The sequence below is a fragment of the Perca fluviatilis genome, chromosome 2 (assembly GCF_010015445.1).
Source record: "Perca fluviatilis chromosome 2, GENO_Pfluv_1.0, whole genome shotgun sequence".
In the NCBI taxonomy this organism is placed as follows: Eukaryota; Metazoa; Chordata; class Actinopteri; order Perciformes; family Percidae; genus Perca; species Perca fluviatilis.
In genome coordinates, this window is record NC_053113.1 from 30128571 (window position 1) to 30154493 (window position 25923).

The 25923-nt window shown below is 37.7% G+C and overlaps 1 protein-coding gene across 14 annotated transcripts in view; it reads left to right on the forward strand.

Annotated features, from left to right (window-relative positions):
* Positions 1 to 19657, forward strand: part of mcamb (melanoma cell adhesion molecule b) — a 43055-nt gene extending 23398 nt beyond the window's left edge. The window contains exons 2-19 of one of the 14 annotated variants that reach the window (XM_039821506.1): positions 4886 to 5010; positions 5103 to 5334; positions 5757 to 5827; positions 5933 to 6020; positions 6155 to 6334; positions 6560 to 6687; positions 6877 to 7012; positions 7130 to 7245; positions 7937 to 8078; positions 8394 to 8521; positions 11336 to 11477; positions 11732 to 11782; positions 12446 to 12496; positions 13157 to 13205; positions 14163 to 14194; positions 14639 to 14765; positions 16621 to 16732; positions 16885 to 19657. In XM_039821506.1, coding sequence (XP_039677440.1) covers positions 4886 to 5010; positions 5103 to 5334; positions 5757 to 5827; positions 5933 to 6020; positions 6155 to 6334; positions 6560 to 6687; positions 6877 to 7012; positions 7130 to 7245; positions 7937 to 8078; positions 8394 to 8521; positions 11336 to 11477; positions 11732 to 11782; positions 12446 to 12496; positions 13157 to 13205; positions 14163 to 14194; positions 14639 to 14765; positions 16621 to 16732; positions 16885 to 16887 — 1913 coding nt within the window. In that variant the 3' untranslated portion in view covers positions 16888 to 19657. Of the gene's footprint in view, positions 1 to 4885; positions 5011 to 5102; positions 5335 to 5756; positions 5828 to 5932; positions 6021 to 6154; positions 6335 to 6559; positions 6688 to 6876; positions 7013 to 7129; positions 7246 to 7936; positions 8079 to 8393; positions 8522 to 11335; positions 11478 to 11731; positions 11783 to 12445; positions 12497 to 13156; positions 13206 to 14162; positions 14195 to 14635; positions 14766 to 16620; positions 16733 to 16884 lie in introns of all 14 variants that reach the window. The other 13 variants (XM_039821492.1, XM_039821498.1, XM_039821511.1 and 10 more) reach the window with 13 other exon arrangements.
* The last annotated feature ends 6266 nt before the right edge of the window (positions 19658 to 25923 follow it).

A 25923-nucleotide genomic window follows, 5' to 3' on the forward strand; every position in this document is an offset into this window, starting at 1 on the left:
CACCACCCAGTCAGTATCGATTCTGTCAACCATTTTCACGTTATATGCTCCTATTGAAAGTTACACTCTCTTGAGAAAGAGGCTGCTGCTTCAAGCTTTTGTCCGTGTCATAGCCATATCTCACAGAAATTAGGTTTTTATACTAATTTGCAACAGCCAAGAAGTTTTGAAAGAACAATAATGCTATTTAGTACACTTTTTAGTAACATAATATTTTTGAGGCTATTTTGCAGCGGCTTCACGCGGAGCTTAGCGCCGCCAATGACGATTGTGATTGGTTTAAAGAAATGCCAATAAACCAGAGCACGTTTTTCTCCCATCCCAGAATGCTATGTGGACTAGCCAGACCCTCCTCCGCAGCGTGTGGAGCAAGGTCTGACAAAGCGAGACTAGTGCAGTATTAATATTCATACATTTTTAAAAAGAGAGCTGCAAGAAATCATTGTGGGGCCACGTTCTGCCCCTGTGCCACCATTCTGCAACCTAGTTAGGTTAATGCCAAGAGGAGTCCAGGACGATCTGATGTGAATGCCAGTTAATGTGCTGAAGATGGACAGCTTCTCCTCTCCCTCACCGATGACCATCTGTGGTCTGGGCCAGCTGCCGGAGCAGACAGAGGGAGCAGGTCGACTGCAGTCTGTCAACTAAACCCTTCATGGTTAGAGAGTCAAAACAGATTCTAGCCTTTGAACAACCACATGCCTCATCTCATCTGTCTACTGTACCTGTCAGAGGGAGGACTGAAGTGTCTGTTTAAGATATATACGGTCATACTTGTTTAAAAAAAATCCTAATGGAAGACTGCCTGCTGATCACCTGGCGTTAGTTTTCTGTGTTGATAGGAGGTTTTCTGTACCTATTCTTGTCATAAGAGGAATAAATGAAGAGATTTAATAGCTCCGAGCATGGCAGGAAGTTTTGTTATCATCCCTTCCAAAGACAAAAAATGATTGTGTATCCTGACAAAAGGCTTTGACTTCATTGTAGACATAACAATGTCTTTGATATCACTTCCCCCTTGAGATTATCTTATCCTTTCTTCCCATGCTCTCCTTTTGTAACGGGTGTGTTGTGGGGATTATTTAGTCTTATCTTTAAGTGATCTTGCAGTGCCTTTGAATACAATCCGCCCTCTTTGTGGGATGAGCTGTGTTTTAAGGTGAGAACAGCTGAACCGATACGTTTATTTCTGTCTAGGGATCACCTGCAGCATTGACTGAAGCTCAATTATCATCGCTGACACAATAATTAAGATATACATGTGTATTCTGTGTATGCAAATGACCCAGACTCAATTAGCTTCATAAATCAAAGCAAAATATTCGTTTTGAGGGCAACATTTCTCTGGTATGTTTTCTGCATATCTGTGGGAATAAAAACAGTACTGTTATTGTAAGGGTTTTCCTCTTTCTATGCTGTGGGAATCCTTTTATTATGCATTCTTGTAAATTTGAGTCTTCATTTCTAAAGTCATTGAAGTTTTTTTTTTTTTCGTTTTTTTTTACATTGTATGACAATATCACATACACATATAAAATATGTGCTTCCACAACTTTAATGACGTTTGATGCTGTTTTCTTGGGAAATAGGCTTATTCACTTTTCAAGAATTGCATGAGAAGATCGATACTACTCTCACAGCCTGTAGTGAACAATCTTCTCCGCTGCACCTTCACATCAAGTGAAATACATTCTTTATTTATTTTTCTATTCATTAAAGCTGAATTGATTAGTTAATTAAAGCAACTATTTGCCAAACATTAATTTATTTCAGCTTCTTAATTGTTTGTTGCTTTTTTGTTGTTTTTGCTTGGATGTATGTGATGGCAAACATCAGAACATCTTTGGGTTATGGATTGTTGGTCGGACAAAACAAATAATTTAAAGAAGCCATATTCTGACAATTTATAGACCAAGACTAATTGATTAATTGAAAATATTGCCAGCAGATGAATTGAGAGTGAAAAGTTTCAGCCGTAATATTCATTGTTTATTTCTTATAGTTCAGAATGAAACTGCTGTGAGTTTTTGTTCTTTTTATTTGTATTCAATTGCATTGGTCAGATGACGCACGCACGCACACACACACACACACACACACACACACACACACACACACACACACACACACACACACACACACACACAAGTACCTGAGTTCTTATCTTACTTCCACGTGCAAAAGCACCATATCATTGTCGTTGTGACTCCACTTGCCACAGTCTTGTCTCCTCTTCTCTTCTCTCCTCTCCTCAGCAGCAGATATTTACTTTAGTGTAGAGCACATTCCCTCTCTTGTGGAAATCACACTCAGCATGTGAAATTGTTGTCTCAGGGTCAAACACACACTTCAGGCTGAAGATATTGTTTGCTGAGGGGAGCTCATAAAACTGGAGATGCCCAGCATTTCCAGCATGCTGCTGTCAGAAGGGATGCTCAGCTTTATTCTGTCATACTGATTTAGGACTATTATCAAATGTGCATTGACTCCAATATCTGCTCTCTCATCGCCAGAGAGGATCGATCTGAGGCCTTGGAGTGCCAGCCGCTCTGATTGATGCACTGTGGAGATGAATGCTGGTCAAATTACTAATGAGATTTGATTGAGATTCCCGTGAGCAAACAGACTCCAGCTATCAGACAGGATGGGGAAAGAGTTTGTGAAACATTCTGTATGCTGCAAACAAGAATCTGAAATTGGCTCTCTGAATCCCATTTTTCACTGTAGGTAAGCCCTCAGGTGGGGGATGGGATGCTGCGAGTGAGTCAGCAATGTCCTTCCATTGCTAATGGCCAGGAAATGTCCACGTGAAGAGGCTAATTGGATTCCTTTATGAAAGCTTCCGTCCAGCTCCATTAGCCGTCGGTAAACAGCAAGACACTGCAGAGGGAGAGGCAGGTGGGAGAGTAAAGGTTGTTTGAGATGTGGACAGAAGGAGAAAGAGTCGGAGAAGAAGGGGAAGGCATGTTTATTGTTGATGCAGGACAAGGAGCAGTCAGAGGTTTAGTTTGGGGGGGGGAGGAGTGGTAAATGTTTGTTATCCGTGCAGATGATGAAGGAATGAAATGCCAGCAGTGAAGCAGGGATGTGTCTGCTGGGTAATAAGCTCATCAGCAGGCAGCCCCAGTGTGGTAATTCACTTAACTGGAAGACTACGCATCTGATAATTTTTCCTGGATGAAGTGTCTCTGGATACTTGATACAGTATACTAGTGCCCTGATTCTGCCTGGAAAAAAAATGTCTGAACAATTCTCCCAATTTAGTGAGTTAACCATTTTTATACAATCTATTTCTTTTTATTTTCTAATCTATTTGGCTAAAAATCGTTGGTAGGTTCCCTACGCTCATCTCTGGAAATTACTCAGTCTTTAAGTTTTTTACGTTAAAGAGCTGTCAGGTAAATCTCACGGTCTTCTTCAGTAGATGGAGCGGCCCAAGTAAGTAACTAAGCAAACTCGATTTGCTGACCTTGAGACATTAGTAGGAAGCGTAGCCCTGAAAATAGCCCTGAAAATCTTGATGTGAAATTTCACTCTGTAAAAAAAGAAGCTTTTATATAATAAAATATAATGTAAAAAACAATCCTTGTGAAAATGTTTTATGTATTGTCTGTTGTGTAAAAAAGGTCAATGCAGGACACAGATTAACTACATTTACATTATTCTGAGCAGCTCTTGACATAAACTACAAGAAAAGCTACATTCAGCAACACAAGGAAAGGCTAAATGAAACCTGGCAGCCTTGTTACCTCCAGGCTACAGCGCCCGTTGGCATCTTGTACATCGGACACACTGCGATGTGAAGTGTAATTTGGGGTCCCTCCTATAGACTGATGGCAGGAGACCCTGGAAGGGGAAAACCACTCGTTCCTCAGAGACAGATCATGGAAGAACAGTGGGGCTACTATGCTGCCTGTAAATTGAGCCTTTCTTCCTGTGAGAGGGTGACATGGTGGAATGCAGCACATTAATGTGGACATGGGTGGGCTTCTCATTCCTGTCATAGCATCTCTCTCTTCCCTTTGACCCTCCATAACTTTCTTGTCTCTTTTTGCCTCCATGCCTCTTTTGAGTTTGTGTCAACAGGGTGTGGATGCAAAAGTTTGTTCCTTCATTATAATTCAGGTTCTTGTAAGGATGATAATCATTAGTCTCAGCTAATAAACTCGAGGTTCTGTTGTATCACAATCCTGTTAATTTCAGGTTCAGTTCAATGAAGCTTTGTTGGCTTTATGTTTTGATTGGCTGATATACTGCATAGGCCAATATTGGCAGATATATATTGGTATTGGCATGCATTTAGCTAGATAAATAAGACGAAATGTCAGCACAGAGAAGTTTGAGGTAATTTAGAAACAATATCTCCGTTACATAGTTTGTTCACCACTTTAAGGAATCCGTATCAGAAGTACTAGTTTATGAATGAATCAATAAAACGCACATGTATGTGATATTCCCATCACATTTTCCACAACGTATTCATTCATTAGAGGTTTAAATGGCACTCTTTTCAAATTTCCAAAATCACAGCAAGATTTGGGAAATTTGCAGGGGAACTTTGACATATTGATAGATGCCGGCTCAACAAACACGTACACCAGCCTTCCCAATCAGAGACTGGAAGGCTAAAAGAGCATTTCAATTATATTACCAAAGGTCTTTGATACAAAAAAAACATTATTTAAAACTCACGTTAACATTATTTTATTACTGCAAAAGTAAATTAATAATGTGATTGCAGTTGAAAATGAAGTGAGAACTACTCACTCAAGTACAATTGCACAAATTCTCCTTATGGTGCAAATATGAGATTGATGGTAATAAATTACTGAAAATGTTGAACAGACATATTTAACAACAACCATATTCTGATTCTCCATTTCAGTGTGGGCTAATGTGGAGGTGAACATGGAGGACAGAGTGGAGGTGTTCATGGGAGATACAGCTCAGATTACCTGCATGTTTACATCATCTGACGGTGTCGGCGGCATGGTCATACAGTGGTTCTACGTGAGTTTCTTTAAGCCTGATGCACGCATACACAGAGAGGTATGATGTGTCCATGCATGCAATGTTTCATGCTTTTGTACTCCAACCTTTAGGTGAAACCTTCAGGTGAGAAGCAGAAAATCTACTACCAGGACACCACCATGAAGGTTGTAGATCGAGGCACACAGTTCACAGAGCGGATGAATGTGAATGGTACCGGAGCCACTGGAGAGATAGTGCTGACTATCAGCGATGTGCAGCCGGTAGACGAACTGGAATTTATCTGTCTCATTAAAGGTCTAACAGATGGGACTGGGGAGGGACGCACAAAGCTGAAGGTGTTCGGTAAGATTCAATCTGAGATGGCGTGTTTTTTTTCCAATGGTTTGAGTGAAAACTTCAGCTTTAGCCCAAATAATTAAAAAAAACACCCTCAAACACATTTAATAGATAATTTATGCATCACAATGTTTACAAAGTCATCCTCTCTCGCACAATGTCACAATTCATCCTTCATTTCTTCAACTAACACCTAAACCTTTTTAAGCTTTTTTACTTTAACTAAAACTTCAGCTCATTGCAGCGATTTAGCCTTTAACTGACACCTCAAATCATTTCAGTGCTTCCAATGACACTTCAACTTACATATGCATATGAGACAATAAGACTGTTTCAAACATCAAATGATCAGCTGCCTGAACAAAGACATTTTCTATAGCAAATTTAGCCTTTTCTAGTTCTTGATTCAGTTCTTAATTGCTATGCAGAAACACCAGAACGTCCCACCATTGAGGGTGTGCAAACAGGGATCTCAGTCAACGAAGACAGCCCATCCAAGGTAAACAAGCTTTGACACATCAGAGTATTAAAATGCTGAAATTACCATTAGGCTATTTAATTCTTTTGAATTTGGTCTTTTCTCATTCTCTCTCCTCTCCTACAGATTGGGGTCTGCGAGGTCAAAAATGGCTTCCCCAAGCCGAACATCACTTGGTACCGAAACAACACGCCACTACGCGCTGATCAGGATGGTGAGACAGATTGAGATCAACATCTGCGACACACATGTGATTTAATGTGGTTTAATGTCTTTTTCCTCCACTTCCCTCCCTTTTCTTCCCTTTTCTTGTGCGTTTCAAAATTTATTTATTTTTTTGTCTTCCAGTGGTGAAGGTGGTGCCCAGCATCACTACTGACTCCAATAAGCTGGTCTCAGTTAGGAGCGAGCTGAGCATGAAGGTGACAAAGGAGGACAAAGATAATCTGTTCTACTGCGAGATCACCTACTTTGTTCCTGGAGGAACAAGGATGACCGAGACCAACCGTATTAACATCACTGTATACTGTGAGTTCCACACACAGTATAACACCAGTATAATGCTGGGCTAGGAGACCACATAACAAGTTTATTTCAATGAGAGACGATCACAGTTTTAAACAGTGACGCCAACGGCCCCACATTGACCATGGTTATGATATACTATATCATCAATCTATGTTGACAACAAAATATTACGCCCATATGTGTATTAAAACCTTCTCTGACCTTGAATTCCTCTCTCTGTTTCAGACCCATCCACAGCTGTAAGTGTTTGGGTGGAGTCACCAAAGGGCAAAATTAAGGAAGGAGACTCTATCGAAATTCACTGCCAAGGCAATGGGAATATGCCATCTTCATTCTTCAAAATCAGTAAGAAAGTAAGAAAGATCAACCCTTTTTGTGCTCATTATTCATGCTTATGCAAAGGCAGCAGCATAGTGACTACTACCTACTTTGTCTGATCATAATTTTCCTCAGCAGATAGAGTTGTTGATGTCTAAATTTCCAAATAATAACTGTTACTGTATGCTTTTGTGTTGATTGAAGATTACTTTTGCTTTTTGAAGGATAGTGACTTAGTGGATAGCAATGTGTTGGTGATGGATAATGTGACCCGTCATCAGAGCGGAGTTTACAAATGTACCTCTACAGACACAGACACCTTTGAGGAGATCTCGGAAAACACCACAGTGTTTGTCAACTGTAAGGAATCTGCTCTGATATGATTTGTGACCATGCCAATGAATACATTCTACTAGTACTACAACTGCCTGTGCCCAGTATGACATTTTTTTCTCTCTCTCCCTGCTGTGTGTGTAGACCTCGATCCTGCTGTTCTGGTGCCTGAAGACACCGTTGTGGTGGACCAGGGAGAGGAGCTGACGGCAACCTGCAACGCCCTCTCTTCTCTCCAGACACAAACAGTCTGGATTAAGGTCACATAAACACATGCAGTACAGTTCAATTACACAAACGGAAACAACACCCAAATGAATTAACATGTATGTAGAAAACCCGACACACTAATGTTTAGTGTGCAATCAGGTACAGTACTGTGTGAAACATCAGTAGATTTATGTTGGGATCATACTACACTACATGTTTGCCTTTTGAGACGGTAATTGTGTCGGATTATGTGATCATAGAGTCAGCAGCTCATTTTTAGGACGTGCAGACTCAACTATCAGTATAGGAGTTCATCATGTAGAGATGTCTGTTAAACATGTGTGGAGCCACTGTAAAAGGGAGCCCATAGTGACTTGATTAGATTGTTTTCATTGGCAGTGGCTTATCTAGAAGTTTTGGACACCAAAAAAAAGGCAATTGAATATTATTTTGTGATTGGCTGTGTATCAGTTGTAGTAACAAAGCTCAGTTTTTCAGTTAAAATATAACTTTAAATTTTATCAAAGGATTGTTTGAACCTTTTGTGCAAAACTTTGTGTGAAACATTTGCCGAAACAGCCGTCTGATCTACTAAAGACTAGTCCACTAGTAACCCCTGCTTCATATTAATGTGTGCATAATATGTGTGTGCGTGTGTGCTAAATGTGATTTTTGTGTCCCTTTTATCCGTGTGTGTGTGTGTGTGTGTGTGTGTGTGTGTGTGTGTGTGTGTGTGTGTAGAACGGGGTGAAGATTTCAGTGGGCCACAGTTTGAGCCTGAAGAACAATACGTTTGAGACAGCAGGGACTTACATGTGCGTGGTGACTGTTCCTGAGATCGAGGGAATGGAAACCAACGGGACACTTACTGTTTATGTCCAGGGTAAATCTGATTACAGATACTGTAGACTGAATAAAAAAATGCTTTCTAGTCTGTAGTCAATGTTATTCATCAAGAAATATCCGGATATAATGTACAATGCAATGTTAGTTTTCTTGTGTGAGTTTATATATGTTTATATGTTTAGTTTTTTAGTTTAGCTTTTAGATTTTGGTGTAGTTTCAGTTGTATTTTTTAGTTAATGTGGCAGTTTTTAAAGGAAAGCTGGATTTGTGTGTTAGCAACAGACACTGTAAGCAGCTATAGGTATGGCCATGTGAAATTTTAAAGTTACTATTTCTTGCTCTGTCTTTGTAGGTCGACCTTACATCTTGACGCCAGAATACACTGAGATTGAAGCGAGTTATGAGGAGACCGTCAACCTGAACTGCGATGTCAGAGGTTTCCCTGCTCCCAGTATTATCTGGACCACCTCTGATGGAAAGGTACAGCAGAGGGAAGCATCCCATTCTTGGATTAGCTACAGCTGCAGCAGAAATGCTCACTTTTTCCAAATGTTTACTCACTAGATTGATCACTTCAATCCCAAAGACTTAGGTCCCACAGTTTTACAGTATAGGATCCACACTGTTACTGTACATTTTACTCTACATATTATAAATGTAGAGCAGGTTGGTGGCTGTGTATCAGTTGTGAATTGGATGTATGTTTGCACTGTGTTCTAGTATTCATGGTAATTACAGTAATTTGCCTAACTGGGATATTTATTGAAGGTAATGTTGCAATGAGCGAGTGGATGACATCAGTTGGTCACCCACTTTATTCCAGGCTGAAATATTTCTACAGCTATTTTATGGATTACTATAACATTTGAGATATATATACAGTACAGGCCAAAAGTTTGGACACACCTTCTCATTCAATGTGTTTCTTTATTTTCATGACTATTTACATTGTAGATTCTCACTGAAGGCATCAAAACTATGAATGAAGACATATGGAATTATGTACTTAACAAAAAGGTGTGAAATAACTGAAAACATGTCTTATATTTTAGATTCTTCAAAGTAGCCACCCTTTGCTTTTTTTGATAACGCTTCATGAGGTAGTCACCTGAAATGGTTTTCACTTCACAGGTGTGCTTTGTCAGGGTTAATTAGTGGAATTTTTTCCCTTATTAATAAAAAAAGCAAAGGGTGGCTACTTTGAAGAATCTAAAATATAAGACATGTTTTCAGTTATTTCACACTTTTTTGTTAAGTACATAATTCCATATGTGTTCATTCATAGTTTTGATGCCTTCAGTGAGAATCTACAATGTAAATAGTCATGAAAATAAAAAAGGAAACTCATTGAATGAGAAGGTGTGTCCAAACTTTTGGCCTGTAACTATATATATATATATATATATATATATATATATATATATATATATATATATATATATATGTGTATATATATATATATATATATATATATATATATATATATATATATATATATATATATGTATATATATATATGTATATATATATATATATATATATATATATGTATATATATCTCTTCAACCGAGTGTCCAAAACATACGGCCTCAGATCATATGAAACGATTATAAAATCAATCATTGACCTTTGGCCTAGGGTGCTCTGGTACCAAGTACACTTATGAGCATCCCTATGTTCGAACATGGTGTTTGTTATAGACAATCCATGACTAGCACAGAAGTCCAACAACAAACAACCACTCTGGTTTAGATCAAGGAGGCCGTTCCTCCCAATCACGCCTCTTCATGCGTCTCCATCATTGCCCACGTGCGCGTTGAAGTCCCCCAGCAGAACAATGGAGTCCCCTACTGGAGCCCCATGCAGGACTCCAATCAAGGTCTCCAAGAAGGCCGAATACTCCGAACTCCTGTTTGGTGCATATGCACAAACAACAGTCAGAGTTTTCCCCCCCAAAACCCGCAGGCGTAGGGAGGCGACCCTCTCGTCCACCGGGGTAAACTCCAACGTAGCGGCGCTCAGCCGGGGGCTTGTGAATAGCCCCACACCCGCCTGGCACCTCACACCCTGGGCAACTCCGGAGAAGAAAAGAGTCCAACCCCTGTCCAGGAGTATGGTTCCAGAGCTGAGACTGTGCATAGAGGTAAGCCCCACTAGATCTAACCGGTAGTGCTCCACCTCCCGCACCAGTTCCGGCTCCTTCCCCCACAGAGAGGTGACGTTCCACGTCCCCAGAGCCAGCATCTGCTGCCCGGGTCTGGTCCGTCGAGGCCCCTGACCTTCACTGCCACCCATGTGGCAGCGCACCCGACCCCAGCGGTTCCTCCCACAGGTGGTGGGCCCATGGGCTGGAGAGATGGGAGCCACGTAGCTTTTTCGGGCTGTGCCCGGCCGGGCTCTGTGGCAAACCCGGCTACCAGACGCTCGCTGACGAGCCCGCCATCTGGGCCTGGCTCCGGGCAGGGTCACTCCATCTCTACCTCGTTCACTCATAGGTGTGTGTGTGTGTGTGTGTGTGTATATATATATATATATGTGTATACAGACATACAGACATACATATAGACATATAGACATGGCACAGGGATGATGTATGCTAATGACTTTGGTGATCCTAATGACTTTTTATCAAGCGTCACCAACAGGTCAAAATCCTTAAATATCCAGTGAAATGTCTCAACATCCACTAGATGGATTGGCCTCAGCTGTACTTTGTGTTTAGTGCTAATTAGCTAAATGCTAAATAGTGAACATGGTAAACATTTTCTAAACATCAGCATGTTAGCATTGTCATTGCCATGTTAGCATTAGCATTCTCAAAGCACAGCGATATCTTCAACCCAAGTGGTCTGATTTTAAAGTATATTTTTTTACAGTGTTAATGCATTGAAAGAAATCCCTGATTGGCCTGGGAGAGGTGCTATCAGCTGCCAGTAAAGGTTGGTTTCTTGCTGTGTGGCTGGGTTAGCTCAGTTGGTAGTGCAGGTGCACATATATAGAGGTTTACTCCTCGACGCAGCGGCCGCGCGTTCGACTCTGACCTGCGGCTCTTTGCTGCATGTTATTCCCCCTCTCTCTCTCCTTTCATGTCTTCATCTGTCCTGTGGAAATAAAGGCCTAAAAATGCCCAAAAAATAAATAAAAAGGTTGGTTAGTTGCATTTCAAACAGATGAAGCACCTTTCTTCAGTCTGTGACAGAATGTGTCAGATCTGACCAATGCAGAAGAAAGGGAAATATTTTCCGCTGGTGTACCTGCCTTTTTCTCTGTTTTAACTGTGTGTTCTTGTGCCAGAATCTCGAGACAACATCCCAAATGAAGACCGAGGAGGGCGTTACGAGTGTGGTCAGCGTCACGGTCACCAATGACATCACCGCTTTCTGTAATGCCTCCAACGAGTTCGGCACTGACGTATTGGCCTTCAACATCACAGCCAGTGAGTTCCTCCTGCTGCTTGCGTTTCCTGTCTCTGCTCTTTGTGTTTATTTGGGTGTATGTCTCTATCTTTTGTCCTCCTCGCGTCACCCCTTTCCTTCTGTTCCTCCCCTCTTGTCTGTGTCACTTCTTTCTTTATTTTTACTTTGTCTGAAGGCCTCACGCTCTGCCATGTGCTGTAACGTGTGCTCCCCTCCTCCACCAGTGTGTTAACAGGGACTGTCCTTCCATCTGTGCCTTTTTACTTGTTTTCAGTTATACACACCACTACACCAGCCACAACCACTACAATTTCCTCCGTCTCAGGTAAGACCACAGTCAATCTGCACTGTCTGCCTCGCACCACTCGATTCAAATCAACTACAAAAAGTTTAGAAAATTAAAAAAAAAAACTCTTTCAAACAAAACCCCGTGAAAAGGACTTGACTGATGCTGTGAGTAAAGGTTATTATCTGCATATTCAGTGTAAGTTGGTTTACATACTTACACATGTTTTTTTCTGTGAGTCAGACAGAAGAAATTAAGAGCGAAAGACGAAAACTCAAACGCACCTGAAGGCTGCAGAAATTATCACACAGGCACGAGTGAAAGGTCATTACAGAGGGTGTTGGTTAGCGATAGCTCTGATTAAAAGCTGTGGTTTCTAAAAGGTATTTATAGTTCCTAATGGGTGATATCACTGTCATCGCTGCGAGGTTAATAGACTAATTTGTAGGCATAGTTCTTACTTTCTCCTTGTTAAGTTATGTAATTAACTTAACTAATTAAATTCTTTGTTTATTTTTACTTTGTCTGAAGGCCTCACACTCTGCCATGTGCTGTAACGTGTTGCCTGTGATTCCTGACATTTCAATCAGTGTTGTTGTTGTTTTGGACGAGACGCTGTACGGCTGGTAAATGTGCTCCCCTCCTCCACCAGTGTGTTAACAGGGACTGTCCTTCCATCTGTGCCTTTTTACTTGTTTTCAGTTATACACACCACTACACCAGCCACAACCACTACAATTTCCTCCGTCTCAGGTAAGACCACAGTCAATCTGCACTGTCTGCCTCGCACCACTCGATTCAAATCAACTACAAAAAGTTTAGAAAATTAAAAAAAAAACTCTTTCAAACAAAACCCCGTGAAAAGGACTTGACTGATGCTGTGAGTAAAGGTTATTATCTGCATATTCAGTGTAAGTTGGTTTACATACTTACACATGTTTTTTCTGTGAGTCAGACAGAAGAAATTAAGAGCGAAAGACGAAAACTCAAACGCACCTGAAGGCTGCAGAAATTATCACACAGGCACGAGTGAAAGGTCATTACAGAGGGTGTTGGTTAGCGATAGCTCTGATTAAAAGCTGTGGTTTCTAAAAGGTATTTATAGTTCCTAATGGGTGATATCACTGTCATCGCTGCAAGGTTAATAGACTAATTTGTAGGCATAGTTCTTACTTTCTTCTTGTTAAGTTATGTAATTAACTTAACTAATTAAATTCTTTGTTTATTTTTACTTTGTCTGAAGGCCTCACACTCTGCCATGTGCTGTAACGTGTTGCCTGTGATTCCTGACATTTCAATCAGTGTTGTTGTTGTTTTGGACGAGACGCTGTACGGCTGGTAAATGTGCTCCCCTCCTCCACCAGTGTGTTAACAGGGACTGTCCTTCCATCTGTGCCTTTTACTTGTTTTCAGTTATACACACCACTACACCAGCCACCACCAGTACAATTTCCTTCGTCTCCGTTAAGACCACCGTAAATCACTGCACTGTCGCCTCGCACCACTCCGAGTCAAATCAACTACAAAAAGTTTAGAAAATTAAAAAACTCACAAACAAAACCCACAAAAGGACTTGCTGGTGCTGTCAGTAAAGTTTATTATCTGCATATTCAGTGTTAGTTGGTTTACATACCACAGCCGTTTGTTTCTGTGAGTCAGACAGAAAGAATTAAGAGCGAAGAAGCAAAACCTCAGCCTGAAGGCTGCAGAAATGATCCACACGAGCACGCGGTGAAAGGTCATTACAGAGGGTGTTGGTTAGCGATCGCTCTGATTAAAAGCTGTGGTTTCTAAAAAGTATTTATAGTTCCTAATGGGTGATATCACTGTCATCGCTGCGAGGTTAATAGACTAATTTGTTGGCATAGTTCTTATTTTCTCCTTGTAAAGTTATGTAATTAAACTGTATTTGCTAATATGCGGTCATTTTAATAAGTATTACAAATTATCTGAAAATTAGGTTTCTTTCCCAGAAATGTTCAGCGTGACTGTAGAAAGCAGCTGATGCTTCAAATGCACTCAGAGTGAGTCTCCTGACTCCCATTACGGGTGCCGCCTTGTGTTTTCTCTCTCCTCCTGCCTCCTCTCTCTCTTGTACATCATGCCAGGAAATTTCCCCCTTAGAGAAAAACTGTTCTGTGTTGTCATTTCTGGAAAAGCGCTGGTTAAATGAGCTTAAACCGGCTGCCCTCGGAAATGACTGTTTTGCTATTGACCTTAGTCGGCCTATGAGCTAGATGTTTAAATCAAATCAAATCACAGATAAGACAAATTAAACATGTATTGTGTTCAGTCCAGGCCTCTGTTAAAGGTCTAACGTGTGTGTGTGTGTGTGTGTGTGTGTGTCCTGCTGATATGAGTTATTTAATACATCCAGCCAACAACTGATAATTCTTCTTATGTGGCTTTTCTCATTCAAAGCAGGAACACCAAAAGCAAAAATAAAACCAGGTTTGTATGTTACACTGCTGAAGACCCTTGACCTCTCCATCTCAAAGGCAAAAAGCTTCCTTCCACTTCACCTCCACAGCACCTGCCTCTCTCTCACCTCCCAGCATTCATCAGAGCCCCCTCTCTCCTGATGAACAAAATCTCAAACCATAATTGAGTTGTTCATCTTCACCTCTTCCTGTGCATGTTGTATATAAGCGCACCTGTCCTCCTGCAATCCTGAATGACTTCTTTTCTTTAGGTTGCCAGGTTTAGGTCACCTGAATGACGCTAGTGCTGCACTCTCTTTAGACACGCTGTAAAAATCTACTGCACCTACACACTGTGGAATGCTGCACAGCCTGCCTGATGCGATCCTGTATCCGCCTCTCCTACTCCATACCATCCATTCATAATCCAGTTACAGCCAGTAACCTTGTGGTTGTTGTTGTGCTTCTTCTCCAGCAGGGTCCAGGGGTTTTATCATTGCGGTCATCATTATCTGCATCCTGCTGCTAGCTATCTTGGGGAGTGTGCTCTACTTCCTCTACAAAAAGGGCAAGATCTGTGGCCGGTCCGGCAAGCAAGACCTGTAAGTAGGAGCCAGAGCCACGTACTGTTGGAGGGTGAAGATGCAATGAGATTTAATCCCCTTAGACCCAGCGGCAGTTGTAGCGGACATCAAATATTTTTTGGTTCTCAACCAATGAAAGTTTTCATCCTAGAAACTAAATAGACAAAATAGCTTTTGGGTGACAGAATAAGACATGAAAGAAGGCCAGCATGGCCGATGATCAAAACAGGAAGTACTAAATTAATTATACAAAAAGTTATTTAGCAGATTTCTTTGATGTGGAAAGCAAGATTAAATGTCTATCATCAGATCTGGTGAAGGTTTATAGTTAGTACAGTCAGTTCAATCAGAAAACATTTTTGTTTTCTTTCCTGCTTTCTTTTTCAACAAATAGGCCTTTAATTTTATATCTAGTTAATATTGAAGTTACTTCCATAATAATTTCCTTGTAGGAAGAGAGTTGAATAGTTATGTCATTGGCTGTTAACTTTATTTTAGATGTCTCCAGATCAACCTCTAAACCCATGTGAATGTTATGCAGTCCCTCCAGAAAAACATGATTATGCAATCGCATAGTTCAATGCATAAACAGCCAAAGTCTGCATATTTATGCGGGGGGAGCATTTTTTGAAATACGGCGCACTTTCGCTGCATAAATTGCCGATTTCCGCGCAAAATATGTGGTGCTTGCATGATTTCATAATCCCCGTATTTTCGGTGCAAAAAAGTCACATATATCTTAGCAGAAAGTTAAAAATTTTTGAGTTTACTTCACACAAGAGCAGTCATTTTCCCTTGTTGCCATGGGAAAGTTATGAAGTGACGTAATTACGAGACGTGAACATCATCGAAAAGCAGGGTGTTGGGGGAATCCCTTTTTTGTCTCTTTTTAATCAAACCGCAGTTTTTGCAAGTTCCCGCAATTTTTGCAAGTTCCCGCAATTTTTGCAAGTTCCCGCAATTTCATCACATAAAATTGCATAAATATCCTGCATAATCCATCACATTTTTTAAGAAAACGTGATGCATAATCAAGGATTTTTGCCCGCAACAATCACAAAAAAAAACATTTTTCTGGAAGGTCCTAACTGAGATGCTTGACCTCATGGCAGACATGGCCAACATTTATGTTCTGTGGGTTTTAAGGAAGTCTGCTAGACTTAACACCCTAATTGGCCTTAAATCATCTATAACATCAAATTCAAATACTGTATAGGCCAGGGACAAAACTGGTAAAGACTTGGGTAGTTTTGTAATTTTAAAATAACATAATTTAACATAACTACAAGCAACATTGTAGGCATACCCATATGTGCAGTTAACACACACATGGTTAAAGCTGTTGTAATCTATATTTTCATATTAACAATGGATTGTACAATGAACATGTAATGTGGAAGGCGCTGCTCAATAATTACCACCAACTCTGCAGTTCCTCTCTGTGGAGCTTTGTATCATCATTTAACTCAATGTTTAAAAGCTCTAAAAGCACACCTTTACACTATCTGCTCAGCACCAAACAGCATAGAGACAAAGTGAGCCACTAAATGATGAACATATGAAGCATTTAGCAGCTAAAGAGACGGATATTTCCTTGAGGAGTTGGTAGAGACCAAAAATGTAACTGAATGAAGAGTAAACATAAGACTTGCATTTGTCAGGTGGACATAAACTCGACTCCTTTACCATATAAACTTAAAAGGTGATAATACATGTATGTCAGTGTTGTGTTTACAACTTGTTTCCACTGCCCCCAAATGACCAAAAAGTAAATCAAAACAAACTATGAATCATCGTCGTTCGGGCTGGATAGAAGAACAGTCTATTGGAGTATGTATTTTTCTAACTTTAAGGAGTTTTTTTGGTCTTGCAGCACCAAAGACAAGTCCAGCAAAGATAACATCGTGGTGGAGATGAAAAGCGACAACACAGAGGAAGCTGTGCTCCTCGGGGTCAACGGAGAAAAGCAACCTCCCAATGACCAGGTAGATATCTACTGTTTAACTGAACGGGTTGTAGAGTAAAGTGATGTTGTTTTTCTGCTGATCTGATTATACCATTAACATATTAACACACCCTCAACCCCACCTCTCTCCCTCCTTCTTTGTGTTTTATTGTCTGTGTTTGCCCTCTGGAGTAAAGAGCGGTGAGTACCTGGATGTACAGAAGTGAGGAGGCGACTGCAGACACGGCAACAGCTGCTCCTGTTCTTCCCTCTGAGGCTCAGACTGGCCGATGCCTTCAAGCTTCCACCAAAGCTCCTTATCCCAGAGTTATGTCGTGGAAAAGCTCAGTCTTCCATCAGTTATCATGATGCATGACTGAGACTCAAATTATTCCATGCTGCAGCTTTTGCTTACTGTCCTTCACATCCAGCACATTATTGTTGGAATGAGCTTTAATGAGAAATGATTTGAGCCCTCCATGACCTAACTCTGCAAATAAATCTCCCACCTATAAACCAAGGACAATCCTTCGCCTAGAGTTCCCATTACCACGAGCCTTGTATACTGCTGATTGTCCGTAGAACAATAATTGGAGCACAACATTGAGCAGGGACTGTTTTTATACCCGACTACGCATCACCTCAGGCAAAGTAATCACTGAAGAGCAGCCTGAAACAGCTCTTTATCAAGTGTACATATTATAATCTATGTATATATTTCTTTATTTAAAATAACTCGATAGAAAAAAACAACCAAAAATAAATGACCAGATAGTGTTTTATTTTGTTTGGGTGCTCTTTATGGAGAGCAAGAAGAGCTTAGGTAAATGTCTTGTTTTTATTTTGGATATTTTTTTTGTTTGTGTTTCCTGTTTTGTTTAAGTCTGTACACTGAAGTCTTTGGGGATGCAACGATGCCTCTCCCTACAGCCAGTTACAGCCTCACCAAAGTTTTTCCTTTTAGCTCTGAAAAACAAATGTTTAGGTCATTTAATCACGCATCATTCACATTTGTAGTTTTTCCTTCTCTACAGCTAACATTCTCGTCTTTACACTCCCCAGTTTGTTTGTATAATAAAGTGGCTATTTGTTACTTCCAGTTTGTGTTGATTCTAGCAACAAAGCTTTTTACCACACCTGCTGTCGTAAAGGTCTTTTCTTTACGGTGCTGTATTGCCCACTGTATTATCGAGTTGGCGTTACCTGGAGGTCATACAGTTGCGATGAATGTTTTGCTCAGACAGAAAATCATTCATTTACAATAAGAAAATAAGTTACAGATGCATTTTAAGTGTTGCATACAGTAAATTAGCCTGCTATGGATGTATTGTGAGCTAAACCGGTAACGTTATCACTGACACTGTGTTACGGGCCAAGGCATTAAGAGTTTGTTGTAGCAACCAACGTAATATTTAACTTAGATTAATATAGAGCATTTCATGAAACCCAATGACGCTTTACACAAGTACAGGGGGACAAGGGAAAAGAAAATAGTAGGCCAACACAAACACAGACTGAAAATTAATAAAAACTTGGCGCTAAATGGAAGAGTAAGTTGATGTAGGCTACTGACATACAACCACATCACGCATTGTAAAGTTATTTTATGAATGAAATAGACATATTGCATACCTAAGGGCCAATTCAGGGACGTTTTTGAATCATTTACAATCCCGTAATTGTCTCCATCTGTTGAAAGCCCCGACCGAGATTGACTTGGGTTTTTGCCCGTCATCTGTCATTTTCCCTTTTTAGCTTTTAGTTGTTCTTTATTTAATTTCCTTTTTTTCTGTAATGGTCATATCAGCCATAACTACAACAGATAACTTCTAAAATAAAATAAAAAATACTATTTGGTCTATATTAAGAAATCTCCTGCTACCTTTTACCTGGCTGGATACTCACTAACAGCGAAATCTGTGACCCATCAGAATGTGTCTACCTGCCGTAAAACATTTTGTGACTTCGCCGAAAAACATGGCAAAGGCATTAATAAAAACTATATAAAAATAGCGTACTTTTCACTGTTAGTCTCGTTTGCTGTTACAAAGTCATTTATGATCATTAGATGAAAAATTACAGTTTCAGAAACATTTAAAAGTTACATATAGTCACTTACAAATGGGAGAATAATCTGATCAGCATTTGACATAGAAGGGTTAACTTTATTTGTAGTACTCTTTACTTCATGGTTTCTTTCCTTCACAGTCTAGTGAAGTTTTCTGTGTGTTTGAGTGGAAGCAATGCCAACAGCCAAGTTAAAAAGATGCCTTAGAAATTCAATCAAAGCCTGTAATTGTTTCTATTTAATGTTTAGTGCACTGATTTCATTGTTGTTGTTGTTATTATCATTCATTCATGCAGATGAGTTTCTTCAATGTGAAACTGTGGTTTTGTTTTACTATGACTGTATTTTTTGTTATTTTTTTAGGAGGAAGGATGAGGGTAGAACAGATTATTGGTCCATGTTAAATATGGCTCACGGCATGAAGTTGCCCTCAAAGACACTTTTATGTTTAATGAATGAATTATGAAATTAAGTAATTCATGTTTTGACTGAAACTTTAAATAATCTGTTGGATCCCAGGGAGACACAGAATCCCCCTCAGAATGCATGACGACTAACAACATGACAACTGAAGAGGGGGGAATGACTGTGACTTCACATATGCAAACTAAGTTTGTAGACCATCAACAATCAAGACATACTGTGCTCAGTAATGTGCAGGTATCATCCATACTTACCCTTCCTACCCTCCGTTAAGTCTGTTTTGTTCTGCTGTTAAGAACTACCACTGTTACATGGTTTTGGATGTTTGAATTCTGTAAAATGCCTTTTTAATGCCTTGGAGTTGTGAAATGTAAAATGAATGTCATCAATGACATTCAAACCAATTTACCAACAAATTCATTGTTTGTGGTTTTGGAAACTTATACCAAATAAAGTTTGACTGTTAAAAGAAAATAATAGCTTAAAATGATTGTAAGTTAGATGTTGAGCTACTTAATATACAACTTTTTTTAAAAGGTTAGGCTAATAATTTTTACTAGAATTACAGGTACTGAAAGATTTCTTATTAATTTCCTATAATTCGCTAGAATGCACCTGTATGTATGTGGTACTAATTATAGGATAATAGTAACCGTGTTCAGTTGGTACTCTTCCAGTTAATTAATTGTTTGTTAACCTGTAGAGACGTTTGAATGCACAGTTGAATATAAAGAAATGTGAAGGCAAGCATACAATTCAAAGTATATGGAGAATTATGTTTCTGATATTACATGAGTAATACATTAATATTTACTTGGAAGTGGTTTTTTCAAACAAATATCTATTTTTTCTGCCAGTACGGCAATATGACAAAGTTCTTTCTAGGAAATTATATGCTCGTAGCTTTACTTATTCTGTTATTGTTAACATGCAGACAAATAAATCATGGTCATTTTGTTCTGCTCCTGCAGACATATGGTAAATTACATAAGTTAAAAATGGCTCAAACATGATGCTCATTTGAACCATGGACAGTCAAACTAGATTTTGTATAGTATAGAATGTATAGCCATACATAGTCATAAAAAGTCATGAAAAAGTCATAGGGCCCTATTTTAACGATCTGAAACGTATGAAACGCAAAACGCAAGTAGCTTTGTGGGCGGATCTCGGCCGCTGTTGCTATTATACCGGTGGGATAAATGACTCTTGCGCCCGACGCAAATCTTAAATGGGTTGGTCTGAAGTAGCTAGGTGTGGTTTGGGCGTAACGTGAAAAGCCCCCAAAAATAATGTAAAAAAAAAAACCCTCATAGTATAGTATGCCATAAAAATCATAAAAAGTCATAGTATCTAGAATTTCATAAAAAGTCACTAAAAAGTCATAATATATTATGTCATAGTATGCCATAAAAATGTCATAAAAGTCATAGTATAGTATGTCAAAAAAGTGATTAAAAAGTCATCGTATAGTATGTCGAAAAAAAAAATAAAAAAGTCATAGAATAGTATTTCATAAAGAATGTCTTATGTCATAGTATAGTATGCCATACAAAGTCATAGTATATAGTATGCCATAAAAAAGTCATAGTATAGTATGTCATAAAATGTCATAGTATGCCATACAAATGTCATAAAAGTCATAGTATAGTATGTCATCAAAATTTTATAAAAATTCATGGTATAGTAGGACGAAAATAATCATAAAAAGTCCTTGCATAGTACATTGAAATAATCATCTAAAAAGTCACATTATAGTATTTTGTAAAAAGTCATAGTATAGTATGTTGAAAAAATCATATAAAAGTCATAGTATAGTATGTCGAAAAAAGTCACAGTATAGTATGTAAAAAAAATCATAGTAGAGTATGTTGAAAAAAGTTATAGTGTAGTATATTGAAAAAATCATAAAAAGTATAGTGAGTCAAAAAAAAAACATAAAATCGTCATAATATAGTATGTTGAAAAAAATCATAGTATAGTATGTCGAAAAAAAGTCGTAGTATAGTATATCGAAAAAAGTCATAGCATAATGTGACTTTCCTCTGGAAATAATTAGCACTTAATGGGAATCAAACTCCCAATCTAAGACACCTCAACATCTAACAGAACAGAACATATCTAGTATAGTATATAGTATGTCATAAAAAGTCACAAAGTCCTTCAAATCTAAGCTGTCCAAATGATTAACGGCGCAAATCATGGAAATGCACAAAAAATAATCTTAAAAAAAAATTCATAGTGTACCATGTTGAAAAAAGTGATAAAATAATCATAGTATAGTATGTCGAAAAAAGTCATAGTATAATATGTCGAAAAAAACCTCATGAAAACTTCATAGTATAGTATGTCGAAAAACTCATTAAAAAGTCATAGTGTAGTGTGTCTAAAAAAAGTCATAGTATAGTATGTCAAAAAAGTCATAGTATATTGAGTCGGAAATAGTAATAGTATAGTATGTTGAAAGAAATCATAAAAAAGGCATAGTATAGTATGTTGAAAAAAGTCATAGTATAGTATGTCGAGAAAAAGTAATAAAAAGTCATAGTATAGTATGTAGAAAAAAAGTAATAAAAATTCATAGTATAGTATGTCGAAAAAAAGTCATAGTATAGTGTGTCGAAAAAAGTGATAGTATAGTATGTCAAAAAGTCATAAAAAAGTAATTTTATAGTATGTTACTATAGCATGTCGAAAAAAAACTCATAGTATAGTACGTCGAAAAGTCATAAAAAAGTAATTTTATACTATGTTGGAAAACGTCAAAGTATAGTATGTCGAAAAAAAGTCATAGTATAGTATGTAGAAAGAATCATGAAAAAGTAAGTGCATAGTATGTAGAAAAAAATCATGAAAAAGTAATAGTATAGAAAGTAGAAAAAAGTCATAAAAAATCATAGTATAGTGTGTCGAATATAGTCATAGTATAGCATGTTGAAAAAAACTCATGAAAACGTCATAGTATATTATGTTGATATAAGTCATAATATAGTGTGTCGAAAAAAATCATAGTATAGCATGTCGAAAAAAGTCATAGTATAGTATGTCCAAAAAAGTCTGAAAGAAGTCATAGTACGGTATGTTGAAAAAAAGTCTGAAAAAAGTCATAATATAGTATGTTGAAATAAATCATAAAAAGTCATAGAATAGTATGTCTAAAAAAGTCATAGTATAACATGGTGAAAAAACATCATGCAAAAGTCATAATATAGTATGTTGAAAAAAGTCATAAAAAAGCCATAGTATAGTATGTCGAATATAGTCATAGTATAGCATGTTGAAAAAAAGTCATGAAAACATCATAGTATAGTATGTCGAAAAAAGTCATAGTATAGTGTGTCGAAAAAAGTCATGAAAAAGTCAGGATTGTATATAAAAAAAAAGTCATAAAAAGTCACAGTGTAGTATGTCGAAAAAAGTCTGAAAGAAGTCATAAAAAGTCATAGAATAGTATGTTGAAAGAAATCATAAAAAGTCATAGTATAGCATGGTGAAAAAAAATCATGCAAAAGTCATAATACAGTATGTCGAAAAAAGTCTGAAAGAAGTCATATGGCGCATTCATGCCACCTCGGAATAACAGGGACCGCCCCCGTGATTACGTTGTTTTTCCCGACTGCCAGCATTTACATTGTCGGGATGCGTCTTCTTCTTCTTCTGTTATATTGGCGTTTGGCATAACAACTTGTTGCATGACTGCCACCAACGGTTGGCCGTAGCCTAGAGCATCAAGTGTGTGAAAACATGGAGGCCACAAAAACAAAAGATTTGCTGCTGTTTTCTTATACGAGCATACAAACAGCACATAGACAGGTGTTTGTGTTATCTGCAGGACAACGAATGGGAAAGGACACGGATAAGGTGTTGTTTTTTTATACATGGGCCTATTTATGAATAATTTGAAACATGTTATGTCTGTGTATTTTCTTGGCAGAAGCATTTTTCCACAATAAACAGTTTATTGTCATTGAAATATGTTCAGTGAACCAAAGTCGCCAAAATCAAACGTCAGTTGTCAACAACGCGTCACCAACTGGGAAACTGGGTTAGCAAAATCTAGCCCGAGTTTCCCACCTCTGATTCACACAGGAAGTGATGTGAATGATGACGTTTTCAACGATGTCCATGAACGCACGGTAAGTATAGTATGTTGAAAAAAGTCTGAAAAAACTCATAATTTAGTATGTTGAAAGAAATCATAAAAAGTCATAGAATAGTATGTCTAAAAAGGCATAGTATAGCATGGTGAAAAAACATCATGCAAAAGTCATAATATAGTATGTCGAAAAAAGACATAAAAAAGCCATAGTATAGTATGTCGAATATAGTCATAGTATAGCATGTTGAAAAAAAGTCATGAAAACGTCATAGTATAGTATGTTGAAAAAAGTCATGAAAAAGTCAGTATTGTATGTCGAAAAAAGTAATAGTATAGTATGTTGAAAGAAATCATAAAAAAGTTTTGGGATATTTCTTACCTAGAATTGTTGTCAGCAAGAATAAATGATGCTCAGCTGCATACAATTTAAATATGGGAGAAGGTGATATCTGATTTAAAAGATCTTTTGTTGAGATAGGAATGCTCTGTCTGTGTATCTATTAACAACCTGCTGGAGGGTGGAGGGGAGGGGGTTTGATATTGAAATGTGTTAGAAACTTGGGATGTATGAATGTACTTTCTTTTATGTCAATAAAAAAAAAGAAAAAAAAAAGAATAGTATGTCAAAAAAAAGTCATAGTATAGCATGGTGACAAAAAAATCATGCAAAAGTCATAATATAATATGTCGAAAATAGTCATAAAAAGTTATAGTCCAGTCTGTCGAAAAAAGTCATAGTATAGCATGTCGAAAAAAGTCATAGTATAGTATGTCTAAAAAAGTCATAGTATAGCATGGTGAAAAAAGTCATAAAAAAAGACATAGTATAGTATGTCGGAAGAAGTCATAGTCTAGTATGTCGAAAAGTCATAAAAAAGTCATTGTATAGTATTTCGAAAAAAAAGTCTGAAAGAAGTCATAGCATAGTATGTTGAAAGAAATCATAAAAAGTTATAGAATAGCATGTCAAAAAAAGTCATAAAAAAGTAAAAGTATAGTGTGTCAAAAAAGTCATAGTATAGTATGTCATAGTATAGCCTGGGTAAACCCTGACGAACTTCCGGCAAATTTGAGATTTGCTCTGCCACTCTCAGTTACAGCTGAGAAGGGTCTGGTGTCAACCAGGTTAGTCATAGTATAGTAAGTTGAAAAAAGTCATAGTATAGTATGTCGATAAAAAGTCTGAAAGAAGTCATAGCATAGTATGTTGAAAGAAGTCATAAAAAGTCATAGAATAGTATGTCGAAAATGTCATAATATAGTGTGTTGAAATAAAGTCATAGTATAGTATGTTGAAAAATTCTGAAAAAAATCATAGTTATATCTTTCAATATGTTGAAAGACATCGTAAAAAAAGTAATTGAATAGTATGTCGAAAAAAGTTGTAAAAGGTCACATTATAGTATGTCAATAAAAACTCATGAAAACGTCATAGTATAGTATGTCCAAAAAAGTCATAAAAAGTCATAGTCAAGTATAGACCTTTTTCACGGCAGACATGTTGACATGTCATCGTAGGAAAAGCACAGGTGTATTCAAAACCATTAATGATGGCTGCATTCCACTTAGGAGAGGTCCTGGTATTGTGCATGCTGACTCACTGAAATAGCTTACTGCTATTAGCTTAGGTTATCAGTTTCAGCTGTGCTTTTCCTACTATGACAAGTCAAAAATGTCTGCTGTGGAAAAGGTCCATAGTATGTCTCAAAAAATCATAGAAAAAAGTCGTAGTACAGTTTGTTGAAAGAAATCATAAAAAAGTCATAGTCATAGTATGTCGAAAAAGATCATAAAAGTCATAATATAGCATGTCGAAAAAGTCATGAAAACGTCAAAAACGTCATAGTACAGTTTGTGAAATAAATCATAAAAAGTCATAGTTTAGTATCTCGAAAAAAGTCATAAAAAAGTCAAAGTATAGTATGTCAAAAATAAATAAAAAAGTCGAAAACTATGTCGAAAAAAGTCATGTAAAAGTCACAGTATAGTAAGTCATAATATAGTATGTTGAATAAAGTCATAAAAAAGTCATAGTATGTTGAAAAAAGTCATAGTATAGTATGTCGAAAAAGAGTCATAAAAAGTCATAGTATAGTGTGTCGAAAAAGTGAAAAAAGGCATAGTATAGTGTGTCGGAAGAAGTCATTGTATAGTATGCTGAAAAAAAGTCTGAAAAAACTTATAATATAGTATGTTGAAAGAAATCATAAAAAGTCATAGTATAGCATGGTGAAAAAACATCATGCAAAAGTCATAATATAGTATGTTGAAAAAAGTCATGAAAACATCATAGTATAGTATGTCTAAAAAAGTCATAGTACAGTTTGTTGAAAGAAATCATAAAGTCATAGCATTTAGCAAATAATAGGAATCAAATTCCCAATGAAAGACACCAAGTCTTCTATTCTAACAGACTGAGCTAAAAAACTAATCATAGTATTGTATGTCGGAAAAAGTAATAAAAAAAGGCATAGTATAGTATGTCATAAAAATTGTATTAAAAATTCTTATTATAGTGCATAGTTTCTCAAATTTCGGCTCAGAACCATTTCGTGCAGCCCCTGAACGTGACATCAATTGTATGCATTATCATTTGCATGCATTATATTTTAATTATTTTAACCCTCGGCCCATCAATCTT